The sequence below is a fragment of the Tupaia chinensis genome, unplaced genomic scaffold (genome assembly GCF_000334495.1).
Source record: "Tupaia chinensis unplaced genomic scaffold, TupChi_1.0 Scaffold000213_1, whole genome shotgun sequence".
Classification (NCBI taxonomy): domain Eukaryota; kingdom Metazoa; phylum Chordata; class Mammalia; order Scandentia; family Tupaiidae; genus Tupaia; species Tupaia belangeri.
The window spans coordinates 98,825-115,089 of record NW_006159688.1 but is presented as its reverse complement, the minus strand read 5'-3'; the positions used below and the strand labels follow the sequence as shown (position 1 = coordinate 115,089).

The 16,265-nt window shown below is 40.0% G+C and overlaps 2 protein-coding genes across 2 annotated transcripts in view; both read right to left on the bottom strand.

Annotated features, from left to right (window-relative positions):
- Positions 1 to 472, bottom strand: part of FAM111A (FAM111 trypsin like peptidase A) — a 13,647-nt gene extending 13,175 nt beyond the window's left edge. The window contains exon 1 of the mRNA XM_006147396.3: positions 352 to 472. The gene's annotated coding sequence lies outside the window, so the exon portion shown is untranslated. The remainder of the gene's footprint in view (positions 1 to 351) is intronic.
- Positions 473 to 14,964: 14,492 nt separating this feature from the next.
- FAM111B (FAM111 trypsin like peptidase B) overlaps positions 14,965 to 16,265 on the bottom strand; it is an 11,053-nt gene continuing 9,752 nt past the window's right edge. The window contains exon 4 of the mRNA XM_027771425.1: positions 14,965 to 14,975. Coding sequence (XP_027627226.1) covers positions 14,965 to 14,975 — 11 coding nt within the window. The remainder of the gene's footprint in view (positions 14,976 to 16,265) is intronic.

Sequence of the window (16,265 nt, the reverse complement as noted above, 5' to 3'; positions counted from 1 at the left end):
GGAATTTCTCTGTCTCTGCCTCTCTTTTTTCAATCTCTTTTTTCTCCCTCCCTCCCTTCCTCTCTGTACCCCTGTGCTTGTCCACCCCCTTCCTCCCTCTCTCCTGTCAACCTTCCCACCTCTTTCGCTCTTCTCTCCCAGTCTCTCTCTCTAGCTCTGCCAGGCAGAGATAGGGATGGCAACTGATCCTAAACCTCATTCAAGCCCATTACTCCGCTCCCTGCTGCACACAGCGGGACAAGTGGCAGCCGCTAAAATAAAACCCATGCCCTGGGAACCCTCCAGCACTTCGGGCCCTGGCGCCCAGCCCCTTCCCCTCCCGCACACAGAGCAATCAAGCGCCCGGCTCACCGACTCGGCTGTACGACTCGCTAGCGGCCAACTCTAGTTTCGGAATTTAGCACCCAATGCAGGTCCGGCTCTTAGGGGAAGGAGCCCAGTCACGAGCTTCCGAAGGCGACGGAGATGTGAAGGGAAGTGCTCGCCCAAGTAAGAAACAGGGTAGGTGGGGCTAAGGATAGGAAAGATTTGCCTGCCATTTACGAGTCGCTGTCTGATTGGCCACTGGAATCCTGCTCTTTAACGGAGCCTAAGTCCTTCCATCTTCACTTACACAGTAACCACCTACTGTGGAAGCCCATTGGCCGCCAGCGGAGCGCGGGAAAAAGTGAGAGGACGAAGCAGGTCCAGGGAGTGCGCCCACTTAGTCGCCTCCAGCAGGACCGCGCCTTACTACCTGCTGCCAACTATGGCCACTGCCCGTTTCCTCTCCGGGTTCCCCCAGTCCAGAATATTAAAAATGGATCCAGCTGGGAGTAGGTTAGGCTGGGCGTGGCTGGAGAGGGCTCTTGAAAGCAGGAAGCTGGAGGGGGAGGAGCGAGGACGACGCTGGCAGCAAGGCCACTGAGGAGGAAGTCAGAGAAAGGAATGTGACTGCCTGGTTAATCGCAGATTCTAGCCTAGAGGGCCTCAGAGAAGGGGCAGGGGTTTCAGGCAGGAGGGCTGCTGTACTTATCGGAGCCTACTGGGGGTGCTATGGCTGGATGGGTGAGTGGGAAGGAGGGAGCCTGGGCGATTCTAGTGCTTTCCAGGGACAGCATCCCCAGGAGGTAGAACAGATCCCACTGCTATGACAAATCAGGAAGACGTCATGGATGCAGGTAGAGTGAACGCCCTAGTCACAAATCGATTCACCAAATGTGCATCAGTCTGTGTAGACTTTTACAATTTTTTTTTCTTTTTAAAATAATTTATTATCATAATCTTGATTACATTACATTGAATCACATATATCTTTACAGTGCATTACCTTTCTTTTTCCAGAAGGAATACCATGCATATCAGTCAAGACAAAGACATTACTATGCACATCATCAATATCAAATAGCTTTTCATCATTTTTTCAAGAGTATTATTATTATTCTCATTACTTTTTTAAACATTCAATCACTAAATATCATTTTACTTCTAAAATAAATTATCCAACATGTTATAATTCTCAGACCAGCCAGTTGAGAATACTATACATGTTATCATCAACACGTACTAAACCATTTCTGTGTCCCACTAATATCATGCCTCTTTATTTGTTCTCTTGCTATCCTTCTCTTACTCTTCCCTTCTCCCGCCCCATTCCACACTGTCTTCAGCATCCCTAACTATTTTCACTGCTTTTATGCCCTCCAATATTTTGATCTCAACCATAAAATGCAGATAGTCGGTATATATTAAGTGGTTATATACAATATCTCTCATATCCTGTGGTTTGATTCATTCAGCAATAGATCCTCCATATCCGGTCACTTTCTATCAACTGCCAGGTCTTGATTTTTATGGCTGAGTAGTATTCCATAGAGTATATGTGCTACACTCTTCCAATCCAGTCATATGTGGACATTTGGGTTGGTTCTATGTCTTAGTGATTGTGAATAATGCTGCAATGAACATTGATGTGCAGGCACTTTTCTGACTGAGCATTCTCATGTCCTTTGGGTAGATACCCAGAAGTGGGATTGCTGGATCAAATGGTAGTCCAATTTGTAGATCTCTGAGGGACCTCCATATTTATCTCCACAGTGGCTGAACCAGTTTACACTCCCACCAACAGTGTAGGAGAGTTCCCTTTTCACCACATCCTTGCCAACACTTATCACTTTTTACATTTTAATCTATTCTGACAAGGATTAGGTGGTATCTCATTGTGGTTTTAATCTGCATCTCCCTTATGATGAGGGATGTTGAGCATTTCCTCACATGCTTTGTGGCTATTCATATATCTTCCCTAGAGAGATTTTTGTTCAGCTCATTTTCCCATCTTTTAATTGGGTTCATCATTTTTATTTGAGTAAGCGGTTTGAGTTCCCTGTGTATTCTGGTTAGCAATCTCTTGTCTGAGGCATATTTTACAAAAAGATTCTCCCATTCTGAGGGTTGTCTATTTACACTAATTACTCTGCCCTTTGTTGTGCAGAAATTTGGTAGTCTGATAGAGTCCCACTTGTCTATTTTAGGGATTGTTACGTGTGCTTTGGGAATATTTTTTAAAGTCTTTGCTGGGACCAGCAGTTAGCATAATGGCTATGTCGCTGGACTCCCACATAGTTGACCGTGGTTTGAGTCCTGGACCCAGTGGCTTAAACTCACGTCGGGCGCGTGTGCATGCGTGCCCAAGATCCTGAGAGGAGAATGGAGGAGAAGGGATTGCAGCATGGCCATCCCCTCTGGGGGGTGATTTCTTACTTCCTCTCTCGCTGTCTGGGGAGCACACGCGCCCTATAGCAAAAACCTCTCAAAAAAAAAAAAAAAGTCTTTGCTTACCTCAATGTCTCCCAGAGTTTCTCTAGTATTTTCCACCAGTAGTTTTGTAGTTTACGGTCTTAGGTTCAGCTCTTTCATCCATTTTGAGTTGATGTAAAATGGGAGGTCTGATTCATCTTTCTGCTGGTGGATACCCAGGTTTTCCAGCACCATTTACTAAAGAGGTTTTCCTTTTCCCAACGGATTGATTGGTATCCTTTGTTAAAAATCAGTTGTGTGTAAGCTCTGGGGTTTATTTCTGGAGTTTATATTCTGTTTCATTGGTCCACCTGTCTGTTTTTGTGCCAATATCATGTTGTTTTTATGATCACAGCTTTATAGTATATCCTGGGTTCAGGGAGTCATATGCCACCCACTCCACTCTCCTTGCACAGGATTGCTTTGGCAAAAAGAGGTCTTTTATGATTCCAGACCAATTCTATGGTTGTCTTTTATAGATCTGTGAAGAATATCTCTGGTATTTTGATTGGAAGACTTTTATGATTTTAATGAAGATGGAGTGGAGTCCAGAAGATAAATCTCAAAGTTGATGATGATAGAATGTTGGAAAGGGCTTACAAGGCAGCCTGCTCTTAAGGACTTGCATTCAGAGGAGATACACAATTATTCCATGCTGTGTTGGAGGAAGGGATTAAGGACACCATAGTAACAAGTTTTATGCAAGTGAAAGAGGAATATTTGGTGTGTACAAAGTGATAAGATTTGAAAACTGGATTGATAACTACAATACATTTGAGAAATTCTGAAAACTGGCAATGAGTATATAAATATCACATTTTACAGAAGAAGAACTTGGACTTCGTGGCCCTTAGCACCTATGCTTTGCTATCTTAGCAACAGAGATAAACATAGCACCTATCTCTATTGCTAGATGAGCCTCCAATGACCCCAGCCCACCTTAGGACTTTCTTTCTCTATTCCCTATATCCCCATAGCTTCACATTCTTTCTCTATTCGCCACAATAGCTTCATCTTCTGTGGGTTTTCTGGACTTTGGGTAGCTTGATTTAAAAGAGACAACTAAAACCCCCAAACTGTACACAACTTTTATCACTCACTATCATTCTTGGAATCTTTAGACATTTCTACACCCCTGAGAGCAGTGCATACAATGACCACTAAAGAGTCAGAATTTGCTTGATTCTCTTTTCCAGTGTGGATTGTGGAGCAGTAAAATTTCAGTAACAGGCAAGAGTTTGTAATGAATACTGGGGTTGAAACTGCCCAGAAACTGAGGACACCATTTTGGAGATCAGAGTGGCCCTAAATGCGGAGGAGCTGCCTGACACTAGGGCTGACTTTTAGTGTCAGCTCTGAAAGGACCTAGCACTTCTGAAAACTGAATTAGAGTGAGGGGGGGTGCAGGGAATTGCACATTTATTCATTCTCTGTAGCCTGTGGGGATTGTGCTTGTTTCACTTAGGCCTTACCTGATCCTCACAATCACATCTTTGAGGTATGTGTGACTTTGCTCTTTTTCTTCCCCCTAGATTAGGAAACAATTTTTTGAGGCCATAGACCTCGCTAGAGTGGAAGGGAGTTATCCAGGAGGATTTTATCCTTGGAGCCTTACAATATTTTAGGATCCTTTACTTTACAGACACTGGGCATGTCTCACTTCCTTAATTTGTAAATCAAATAGGTCAGCCCTGATCTATGTTGGTTCCTCAACTTCACTGTCCTGAAGAAATGCTTGGGTCCTGCTGTGGTGGCCATGTGGGATGCCCTGTTTCAGTTCCATGGCCAACTGTAACATCAGGGGTGAGGCAGTGGGCAGACTGTAATTCTGGTTGATAGGCAGATTGGGGTAGGAGAATTGCTTCACAGAGAGGTCCTATCAAAGATACCTACCTCGTTCTTTCTCTCTTCTCTCCTTTCATAAAGGAAGAAATAACAAAAGCAAACAAAATAAAAATTATAACAAAAAAATACAAGAAACTTGACACTGTCTTGCATATTCTTGGATCCAACACAATATATTACAGTTCAACAGGTCTGAAGTGAGACCCAGTAATAGGCATCTTTTTAGAAATCACCCTGGTGAGAGACTCTGGTTTAGACTATCTTTAAAGCCAACTATTAACAAGCAATCAGACTCTATTAACTATTCTATCACTTAATCACATCTGTGAGATGGGGCATTTCCTATTGCCCACATTTTACAGAAGAGGATCTTGGACTTCATGCCTTAGCACCTATGCTTTGCTTCTCTATTGCTGGACGAGCCTCCCATGACTCCAGCCCACCCTATCACATTCTTTCTCTATTCCCTATATCCCCATGTGTCCCTCTAGGACCCTCCCACAGTGCCTGCTCTGCTCCTTGACTCAAAACAGCATCCTGGAATAAGCTCAGTGGGAGTGGCTCCCTGGCAGGATAGCCCCAGCACACAGCAGAGCCCCGAAGAAGTGTGCCCAGTGAGAGCACTTTTTCACTACTGATAGATTTCCACGTGCTGTGTACAGTTGACACTAAAGAGGAGCCTGAGGGAATGAGCAGGGTCAAGGAGTGAGGCTCGACACTCGTCATGCCCAATGAGAGAATGCTATGGGGTGTTTTAGTTATTCCTCCGTTCTACAGGGGAAGAGCTTGAGCCATTTAGAAAATTTTTTTTCACCTAGTGCTGGAGAGGCAGAAGATGCTAGCAGAGCTGTAAAGTTGGAGAGATGGATGTTTGCCCTCAAATGCTGCGCTGCAACCCATCTATTGGTCTAAATATTCTAGAACTGTAGTGGCTTAGCCTACTTGGGCCACCTCACTGCCTTTCAGTTTACTGATGAGCCACGTTACTTTCCCTGTGCTTAGAATTTTTCAAACGCTCTTCTCACCATCACTTCTCATACATTGGATTATTGAAAAATGTAAAGGGATTCTTGAGGCGTCATTAAGAAGTGTGCTTGTATTAACTTAGCTCATGAGTATAACTGGCCCTAAAAAGGAGAAAGCAAACTAGATCTTACATATATTTATGTATAAGATTTTTTAAAGGTTTTTGCCATATTATGTGTGTACTCACCAGAGAGACATTGAGAGAGAAACTAAGAATTCACCTCCCACGAGGATGGCCATGCCACCATCTCTTCTCCTCCATTCTTCTCCTGGGATTTTGGGCATGCACACATTCCCTGTGTGATTTTTAAGCTACCAGGTCTGGGACTGAAAGCATGGTTTGCCATGTGAGAGTCCAGTGCCTTAGCCACTAGGCCATTTACTGGTCCCATTTATAAGGTATATATATTTATATACAGGAAATATATATGTATGTGTGTGTGTGTATACATATATATTCCTTATAAATCAACATTACATATTAGGAAGTAACTTCTCAACTTTTAGTTTTCTCCCTAGTCTCTCTATAGCAACAATGGCAAAACAACATTACAATGTCCTGGCCAACTTTGGAGATTATTTTTCTCCTAGAAGCTCAGCAATTAATTTATTTAACCATCTTCATCCTTGTTAGGAACTGAGGATGTAGTTGAATCACATGACTGTGCTGATCATAATCATCAGCTAGAATTAATTTTGAGTGGCCATCTTTTACTTCTGCTTTCACTCCGTGTCTAACCTTCACAGACAATAGCAAAAACATGCAAAGCCAATGTGTTCTGTATAAAGAAGTTGGATCCTCATGTCACCCCACAAGCATGGCATGGGCCAGCCTTTGATGTTCTCTTCTTGGCTGCTCCTAGGACCAGATGCAGCCTGTGAGGGTCATGCAGCAAAGACAAAATGGAAGTACTGGAAGGCCCTATCCCCAGGGCCTCATGTTTAGCTCTTTTGTACAATTCCGATACAAATATAGTTGGTATACAAGTCTCTTGAGTGTGCTCTGTGGAATAACTTTTTATCTTTAATTGATTTCTATCTAAGAGCTATAAGATATTCTTTAAAAAATTCATCCAATGTTTTTGAAGGACCTTTTATGTGAGTGCTAGGCAGAATATTCAGGACTGGGAATACACAGATAATGTAACATTGTCTCCACCATCAATTAAGTTACAATGTCTTAGATGAGAGGGCATGTAAAGAGAACTATCACTTATATGTTATAAAACAGAAATGAGGGACCAGCAAGAGACATACACAATTATGCAGAAATTCTTGTCGATCTTGGATGGGTAAGTGTGCTTGATGTGGAAGAAAGCATATATACAGACACTAGAAGGGCTAGATGGGTAGGACTGTAACTGAGACTGCAAGATATCCAGTTTTCCTTATCCATGGATATAGAAGGTGTCTTAAAACTCACGCTGGGCACGTGTGCATGTGTGCCCAAGATCCAGAGAGGAGAACGGAGAAGGGATTGCAGCATGGCCATCTCCCCTGGGGGGTGATTTCTCGCTTTCTGTCTCTCTCTGTCTGGCGAGCACACGCACCCTATAGCAAAGAAAACCTCTCCAAAAACAAACAAACAAACAAACAAAAAGAGAAATGAACACTATGCAGTACTAGCAGAGACAGCTTCAGGGATTCTAGCAGAGAGGTAGTGATATCTGAGTTATACACCCCAAATTCAGATGTGTTTGCTGCTGCAAAGTCCTGGAGTCTATGTGTCTGATTTCTGAACACAGCCATGATAAATTATACCTAAAGCGAAGGAGAAGAATCATTCCAGCTATAACCACTCGGTTATGTGTTTCGCCCATCTAGTGGGAACCATCTGTGGTTCAGGCAGTTGGAGGAAAAGATCATGATAGGTAAGCTCAAGCAGAGAGCCTTACCAGAACTCTCAGGATCAGAACTGAGAGATGCAGGCTTCATTTGCATACTATTTAAAAACACAAATTTGAACATCTGATTTATGCAATTAGAGGCTTCCTTGAATACTCTTCAATGGCAATTTATCTGCAGCAGTAGTATTAGGTGATCTGAAATCTTAAGTGGGTACAGTTGAAGCAGAAAGAGTAATGGGCCCCAAGATTTGACAAGAGAACCCATTTATAAAGGTGTCTAAAGGTATAATTTTGGTTAAAGTAAAACTTCACTGTTTTTTATACAACTGTTTCTTTTAGTTCTAATAAATACTTAAATAGGAAATGCCAATCCACATGGGTCTGATAGAGAGTGAGTGTAATGCTTAGAGTAAAACCTAATGCCCTATAATTTAGGTAATAATTAGGAAAGAAGGCCTATCTTTGCCATAGCTCTTTATTGGCCCTTGAATGGCCTTTTCTAGGTAAATAATTAAAGGACATGTCTCCTACATGGGTATTAGATAAAATAATTTTTAAAAATTTATTCTACATTTCTAATCTTTTCTTGATTTATTTTGCTAATATAATGGGCTGGGTATGGTGGCATGTGCCTGTAGCCCCAGCTACTTGGGAGGCTGAGGCAGGAGGATCATGACTAGTGAGATCCTGTCTAAACAAACAAAGAACCCCCCAACCCCCAATACACAATTCCTTATATTTTTATTTTAAGTCTAAGGTTGACATTAATTTTTTCTGTAGAAAACTGTTTAATAGAAAAAAAACTAGAAGTCTAGGATTATATTAATGTAATCTTCCTCCAAAGAGACTAAACCATTAGTTTTGGGAGGTGGCTGTGTGCCACTCTAGGCCACCTGAACCAAGTTGTGATTGAGAAGACTGCCAACTGACTTGTGTCCCTGTGAAAGCTGGGATATTTCAAGGATATTCTTATTCCTTGAATATAAAATTTTGTTCCCATCCAAAATCCTGGGGTATTTACTACATCCCCAACCACTTTATAGGCCTTAAACTCTAATTTTTGTTTCCCTCAGGTTCATGGTTCTCTTCAAATGTTTGGTCAGCTATTCAGCTTTGCAGCCATGTCTTCCAAGTTTACAGATGCCTCTAAGGTAAGAGCTCCACTTACTGCAGAAGTCATCCTTTGTGGTGCTCTCCTTACCCAGTATCAATCCCACAGCTCTTTGCTGCCTTGGTAGTGTTTTGATGCCTTCACATAGGTATGTCCTATTGTGCATCCAGATTTTCTGGTTGTTCATGGTGTGAGTGTGTGTTTGTGTGTGTGTGTGTGTGTGTGTGTGTGTGTGTGTGTAGGGTCAGAGAGCTGATCTGAAATACCAGTCCACCATAACCAGAACTCACAGATTGATCTTTAATGTTGCTAAATTCCAGTGGCAACTTAATTCACAACTTCTCTTGTCTCCAATGTGAAACTTAGGACATTTACATAAAACAGAGTAAGTTTCCAAGTATTAGAATTAGAGTATTTGGCATATAGGATTATTTTAAGACAAAGAATTTCAATTCCTAAATTTGTTAATAATTTTTTAAAAGAATTATTTATTATTTCATATATATATTTGTGTGTGTGCATATATATATAATATATATATACATATATATATATATATTATATATATAATTAGGTTTTTTTTAATTTGATCATAGGGAGAGAGAGGAAACATGAGAAAGCAAGTCACCAAGTCTGGGACTCCAATTGTTGTTAGCCACGTGGGAGTCCAGTGCATTAAACACCATGCCACCTGCAAGCTGCTTAACCCCTAAATTTAAATGATGCATTTCCCTTGCTGCTTTTCTTGTGTCTTCCTGTAGGAGAAAGATGGCAAATTTCCCTCATGCCCCATGACTCAGTGTAGTAGTCTTGTCACCAAATGTATCTCAGGGTTATTCAGAGAAATAGAACCAATAAAATGTATGCATGTGTAGCTATATAGAGATGCTCCTTGATTTACTATGAGGTTGTAAAGTGAAAAAATTGTAAGTTGAACTATCATAAGTTGGGGACATCTGTGTATATATGTGTGTGTGTGTGTGTGTGTGTGTGTGTGTGTGTGTGTATCTATCTAGAGAGAGAGAGAGAGAGATTTTTTAAAAAACATTCTTTCTTGGTTATGAAGCCTAACAAAGCCTAAGCTCTACAACATAAGTCAGAGAGCTGGATTCTCAGAAGAGTCAATGTTGCAGTTCTAGTTTGAAGACAGCAGACTTGAGACCCAGGAAAACCAAATGTTTCAGGTTCAGTTCAAAGGCAGGAGGAAGCCAATGTTCAAGTCTGAAGACCATCAAACAGAAAGAATTCTCACTTACCTGGGGATAGGTCAACTGTTGGTTCTATTCAGGCCTTTAGTTGATTGGATGAGGCCCACCCACATTACTGAGGGCACTCTGCTTTACTTAGTTTATGGATTTAAATGTTAATTTCATCCATATAAATAAATAAATGAATCAAAACATCTCAGAAACATTCAGAATAATACCAGACCAAATAATTGTGCACCGTGTGGCCCAGTCAAATTACATGTAACATTAACTATCACACTAAGTTTACACTTATAATGATCTCAGGATTCTTTTCTTTTGTGAGAAAGTCAAGTTTTCATGAGTATGAATCACACATTGAACTCCCCCCAATCACCTTCCATTTTCCCAGTCACCTCCATTCTCCCAACCCCATGTCTGAGTTTCCTGAGAACAAGTTACAGGCTACAGCTGGGGCTCTTAAGCATCCTGAGACCATTACTTCTACTTCGAGGAATTTGCCCACAGCTAGGGCCATTCTAAAGGTATATGCACCCCCACTTCCATGTCAACATCACAAAATTAGAGGCACTAAACCTTAAACATACCCTACTGAATCTGTTAATTAATAAATATAACTTTTTACTGTAATCTTCAAACAATGTACGTATAATAGAAACCAACCCATTTTCAAGGCAGAACATCTGCATTGATCTGATTGATTTATGTGTGCCTGGTTCTTGATCACTCACTGACTGGCTGTCATCTGTGCATCCTGTCCTATGTGAATAAACTTATGTCTCTCTCTTGGCCCTCTTGGTGACTTCTTTGAGATCAGTAAGCATTATGGATGAGCACTTTCAGATTTGGGGTTCCCACCTTACACTAATGTTCAGAGAACTGTCAGAATTTGATAAACTGCAACATCAGAAATGAAGAAATAATTGTCAGGATAGAGTTTAAAAGTTCTTAATAAAAGAAGATAGAAAGTGATTTGGGTGCACTCTCCAGAAATTCTATATTCAATACTCAGTCTTGGGAAGCCAATGGGATTGATAACAAATTTCACAGTACTAATGTAAATGGTGATCAGATATTTGCCTGCAGTAAATGCAATTGAAAAGCTTGACATCTCTTGGTATCACTTAGGATGAGTTCTTGACAAAAAGTTGAAACGGAATATAATCAAGTCTCTAGATCTAACTACCAATTTAAAGTAAGTATAGGGCCTTGAACTTAGTTCAATTGGGGAAAGTAAACACTTACTATAATTACCATTAACCTTTTGTAAGTACATTGACAGCATGATAGTTGTAAGAAACAATATCTGACTTTTTGATTATGGTAGTAAGTTACTCATTTCTGTATTTGTCAGAATTCATAGACCTATTCACCCAAAAGGACAAATTTCAGTATATATAAATAATAACTTAACAACGCTACACTTAAAAAAAAATGAAAGAAATGGCCGCAGTAAACAATGGACACAAAAGAACACCAAAGGGCAAAAGAACTCAAAAGGACAGGGCCCAGGAAAGACATGGTCAAGGAAGTTCCATCTGCAGGAGATGCAACCAGGAGAAGGAATATGAGCTAACTAAAATTGTACTCCCCTGCCACAGCTGGGCATCCTGGCAATTTCTGCAGAAAGACAGTTTGATTGGGACAGCTATGGGATTGCAATTCCGATACAAATAAACTTGGCAATTTCTGCAGAAAGACAGTTTGATTATTGCTATGGGATCGTAACTGTTATACTTAGTATTATTCTTTCATCATATGTCTCTGTTGGGTATGTTGGTGTGGTAAGGGGAAATGGACAGAGCAGTTTCTTGACCTTGAGAACCTATATTTGGAAGTGACGGAGAGACATACACAATTGTCCAGAAATTCTTGTCTATCTTGGATGGGTAAGTGTGCTTGATGTGGAAGAAAGCGTATATACAGATACTAGAAGGGCTAGATGGGTAGGACTATAGCTGAGACTGCAAGATATCCAGTTTTTCCTTATCCATGGTTACAGAATTTTAGCCTGGGCCTCTGGCCATCCAGAAGAAACACTACATTTTCCAGTCAGCTTTTCTGCTAAATGACCTGTGTAACTAAATGACCCATGTAACTGTGAGCAACTTGGTAGATAAGTTTCTGGAAGTTGATCTTAAGAGGAAAAGGCTCACTCTCCTTTTAAACATTTTAAAAGTAGTGCATGTATGTTGGCTACAAATTTAACAGCCATCTGGACCATGTTGCATGCTGAAGATTGAAGATTGTGGTGTAACCTGATTGAAGAAACTTAGTATCTTGACAGGCTGAAATTCCCCCACAAATATTGTAGGCTGAACTATGTTATGTGAGAGAGAAATAAAGTTCTCTCTCTTTTTCTTTTTGTTTTAGAGGTTTTCACTATAGGGTACGTCCACTTGCCAGAAAGACAGAGAGAGACAGAGAGACAGAAAGTGAGAAATCACCCTGAAGGGAGGATGGCCACACCACAATCCTTTATCTTCCAGTCTCCTCTTGGGATCTTGGGCATGCACGCACACGATCTGGTGTGAGTTTATGTCATCAGGTCCGGTACTTGAACTGCAGTCAACTAAATGGAAGTCCAGCAACAAAACCATTATGCTAACTGCTGGTCCCTAAAGTTCTCTTTTTCAAAACCTTATTTTTAAAATTAGCAGTTGTTCCTATATTCTAATATATGGATGAGCACTTTCAGATTTGGGGTTCCCACCTTACACTAATGTTCAGAGAACTGTCAGAATTTGATAAACTGCAACATCAGAAATGAAGAAATAATTGTCAGGATAGAGTTTAAAAGTTCTTAATAAAAGAAGATAGAAAGTGATTTGGGTGCACTCTCCAGAAATTCTATATTCAATACTCAGTCTTGGGAAGCCAATGGGATTGATAACAAATTTCACAGTACTAATGTAAATGGTGATCAGATATTTGCCTGCAGTAAATGCAATTGAAAAGCTTGACATCTCTTGGTATCACTTAGGATGAGTTCTTGACAAAAAGTTGAAACGGAATATAATCAAGTCTCTAGATCTAACTACCAATTTAAAGTAAGTATAGGGCCTTGAACTTAGTTCAATTGGGGAAAGTAAACACTTACTATAATTACCATTAACCTTTTGTAAGTACATTGACAGCATGATAGTTGTAAGAAACAATATCTGACTTTTTGATTATGGTAGTAAGTTACTCATTTCTGTATTTGTCAGAATTCATAGACCTATTCACCCAAAAGGACAAATTTCAGTATATATAAATAATAACTTAACAACGCTACACTTAAAAAAAAATGAAAGAAATGGCCGCAGTAAACAATGGACACAAAAGAACACCAAAGGGCAAAAGAACTCAAAAGGACAGGGCCCAGGAAAGACATGGTCAAGGAAGTTCCATCTGCAGGAGATGCAACCAGGAGAAGGAATATGAGCTAACTAAAATTGTACTCCCCTGCCACAGCTGGGCATCCTGGCAATTTCTGCAGAAAGACAGTTTGATTGGGACAGCTATGGGATTGTAACTGTTATACTTAGTATTATTCTTTCATCATATGTCTCTGTTGGGTATGTTGGTGTGGTAAGGGGAAATGGACAGAGCAGTTTCTTGACCTTGAGAACCTATATTTGGAAGTGACGGAGAGACATACACAATTGTCCAGAAATTCTTGTCTATCTTGGATGGGTAAGTGTGCTTGATGTGGAAGAAAGCGTATATACAGATACTAGAAGGGCTAGATGGGTAGGACTATAGCTGAGACTGCAAGATATCCAGTTTTTCCTTATCCATGGTTACAGAATTTTAGCCTGGGCCTCTGGCCATCCAGAAGAAACACTACATTTTCCAGTCAGCTTTTCTGCTAAATGACCTGTGTAACTAAATGACCCATGTAACTGTGAGCAACTTGGTAGATAAGTTTCTGGAAGTTGATCTTAAGAGGAAAAGGCTCACTCTCCTTTTAAACATTTTAAAAGTAGTGCATGTATGTTGGCTACAAATTTAACAGCCATCTGGACCATGTTGCATGCTGAAGATTGAAGATTGTGGTGTAACCTGATTGAAGAAACTTAGTATCTTGACAGGCTGAAATTCCCCCACAAATATTGTAGGCTGAACTATGTTATGTGAGAGAGAAATAAAGTTCTCTCTCTTTTTCTTTTTGTTTTAGAGGTTTTCACTATAGGGTACGTCCACTTGCCAGAAAGACAGAGAGAGACAGAGAGACAGAAAGTGAGAAATCACCCTGAAGGGAGGATGGCCACACCACAATCCTTTATCTTCCAGTCTCCTCTTGGGATCTTGGGCATGCACGCACACGATCTGGTGTGAGTTTATGTCATCAGGTCCGGTACTTGAACTGCGGTCGGCTAAATGGAAGTCCAGCAACAAAACCATTATGCTAACTGCTGGTCCCTAAAGTTCTCTTTTTCAAAACCTTATTTTTAAAATTAGCAGTTGTTCCTATATTCTAATAAATATTTAGCTCCCAACAAACAATTTCCCTGAGTCAGAAATATAGTTTTTGCACAACTAAGATTGATGCATATTTGAGAGTCCAACCAATTGATAGTTATAAAGGAGGGTTTATCAGTCAGGGTTCAGTGCAGGTAAAAGAGATTTAGTACAAGGAATCAAGGCTGAAACTCTTTAGGATAATAAAAACAATGGGATTCAGGTCAACATTGGAATTACTGATTTCAAGAATGTACTCTCTTGGCAGCAATCCAGGAATCAGGAAGCTAAATTAGGAAACTTACTACCAAGAATGCTTCTCCACAGTATCAAAGTGAGTGACTAGACACTGTCTCATTAATTCTGGCTGCTGATACTGCTGCACTTTCTTCCTGATACTAATGAAGCGATGACTAGACATTAGCCCTGAATGCGGAGATACTGTCTCTTGACATGGATTGCTTGCCAAAAAATGGAGTAGCATACGGCCTAGCTTGCCCAAAAATGGAGTAGAATAAAGAAGTCCCCTACTTTACTTGCATCTTCCAAATAACATCCAAGTAAATCTGTTTGGAGATATGTAATTTATAATCAGAGTCTTAGTTGAAAATTAGTCTGGAATTCTTACCTCTTAGCTTTCAAGTCTGAAAGCACGACAAAAGGAGAAAACCACTCTTAGTTTCTATCAGAGAAGGGTTAGTTTTAGCTATTGCTGAGCTAAAGGAAAGAACCAAAAAAACAGAATTTTCTTCTGTGTTTTTAATTTTAATTTATTATTATTACTATTTTTTTACATTTAATAACTCGACATCTTCACAGTGTACAACATGGTGTTCCCAGCATGAATACAGTGCATATCCGTCAAATCAGAGCCATTATCATGTACATTATCAATAGGTTCTTTGCCAACAATTGTTAATAGACGCTTATAGCTCTTTTTGATTTAGGTCTTATTTTTCTAAGCTAAGTTAAATTTTAAAAACATGTGATATACTTCTTTGTCCCTATCACTATTTAAGTGAGGAAGCAGCCTCACAATAAAAATCAGAATTTTCTACTGCCACTTTCAATAGAGGCTGATGTCACAGGTGGCTTAGAAGGGAAGAAATCAAGATTGCCAACAAAATTTGCGTTTTAGAGGAATGATACAGATTTTCTCTCTAATATTAAATGTATATTTCCTCATTTTCTTGTTAGACAGAGAACAAGAATCACTTTGCCAGTAACACATGTGTATAATTAATTCTGGGTATTTAGAATGGTGAATATCAAATTATTATTTTTTTTCGAAGAGAGATTTTTCACCATAGGGTGTATATGTGTGCCAAAGAGACCAAGACACAGAAAGCGAGCAATCATCTCCTGGGGGGATGGCCACACTGCAATCCCATCTCCTCTATTCTCTTCTGAGGATTTTGGGCATGCAAGCACAGGTACACAGTGTGAGTTTCAAGCCACTGGGTCCAGGACTCGAAACACAGTCAGCCATGTGGGAGTCCAGTGCCCTAACCATTTTAGACCTGCTGGCCCTGGATATCAAATTCTTTGTAAGTGTATAAATGAGCTAGACACTTTAAGTGCAACTTGTGACTGTTTCAAGTTTTTAAAAAAGCTAATGAGAAAAAAAATTATTTGAGCTCTAATATGTGTTTTGAATATGCACATGATTCTCCAACAGTTTTCCAATTATGAAAGAATGTTTATTGTACTTTAAGGAAACATCCCCCAATACTCCAAATTATTTTATTAACATAATTTCTTGAAGGCAACATATGTTTTCTAACTGTCCATGGGTTCAACTTGAGGATCTTGAAGAGACGTTCCTTGTTTGCTGTTTTTCTCTTCACTATGGTTCTCATTTTTCTCTTCATTTAGTAAATTATATAAGCTCTCATTCTTTTCCTTAATATCACAAAGAATAGATTCCATAGAATAGCCATATTCAATAAGGGCATAATCCTTATTTTCATGTTTAAAAACATGGCCAACAGTATGCATAGCAACCAA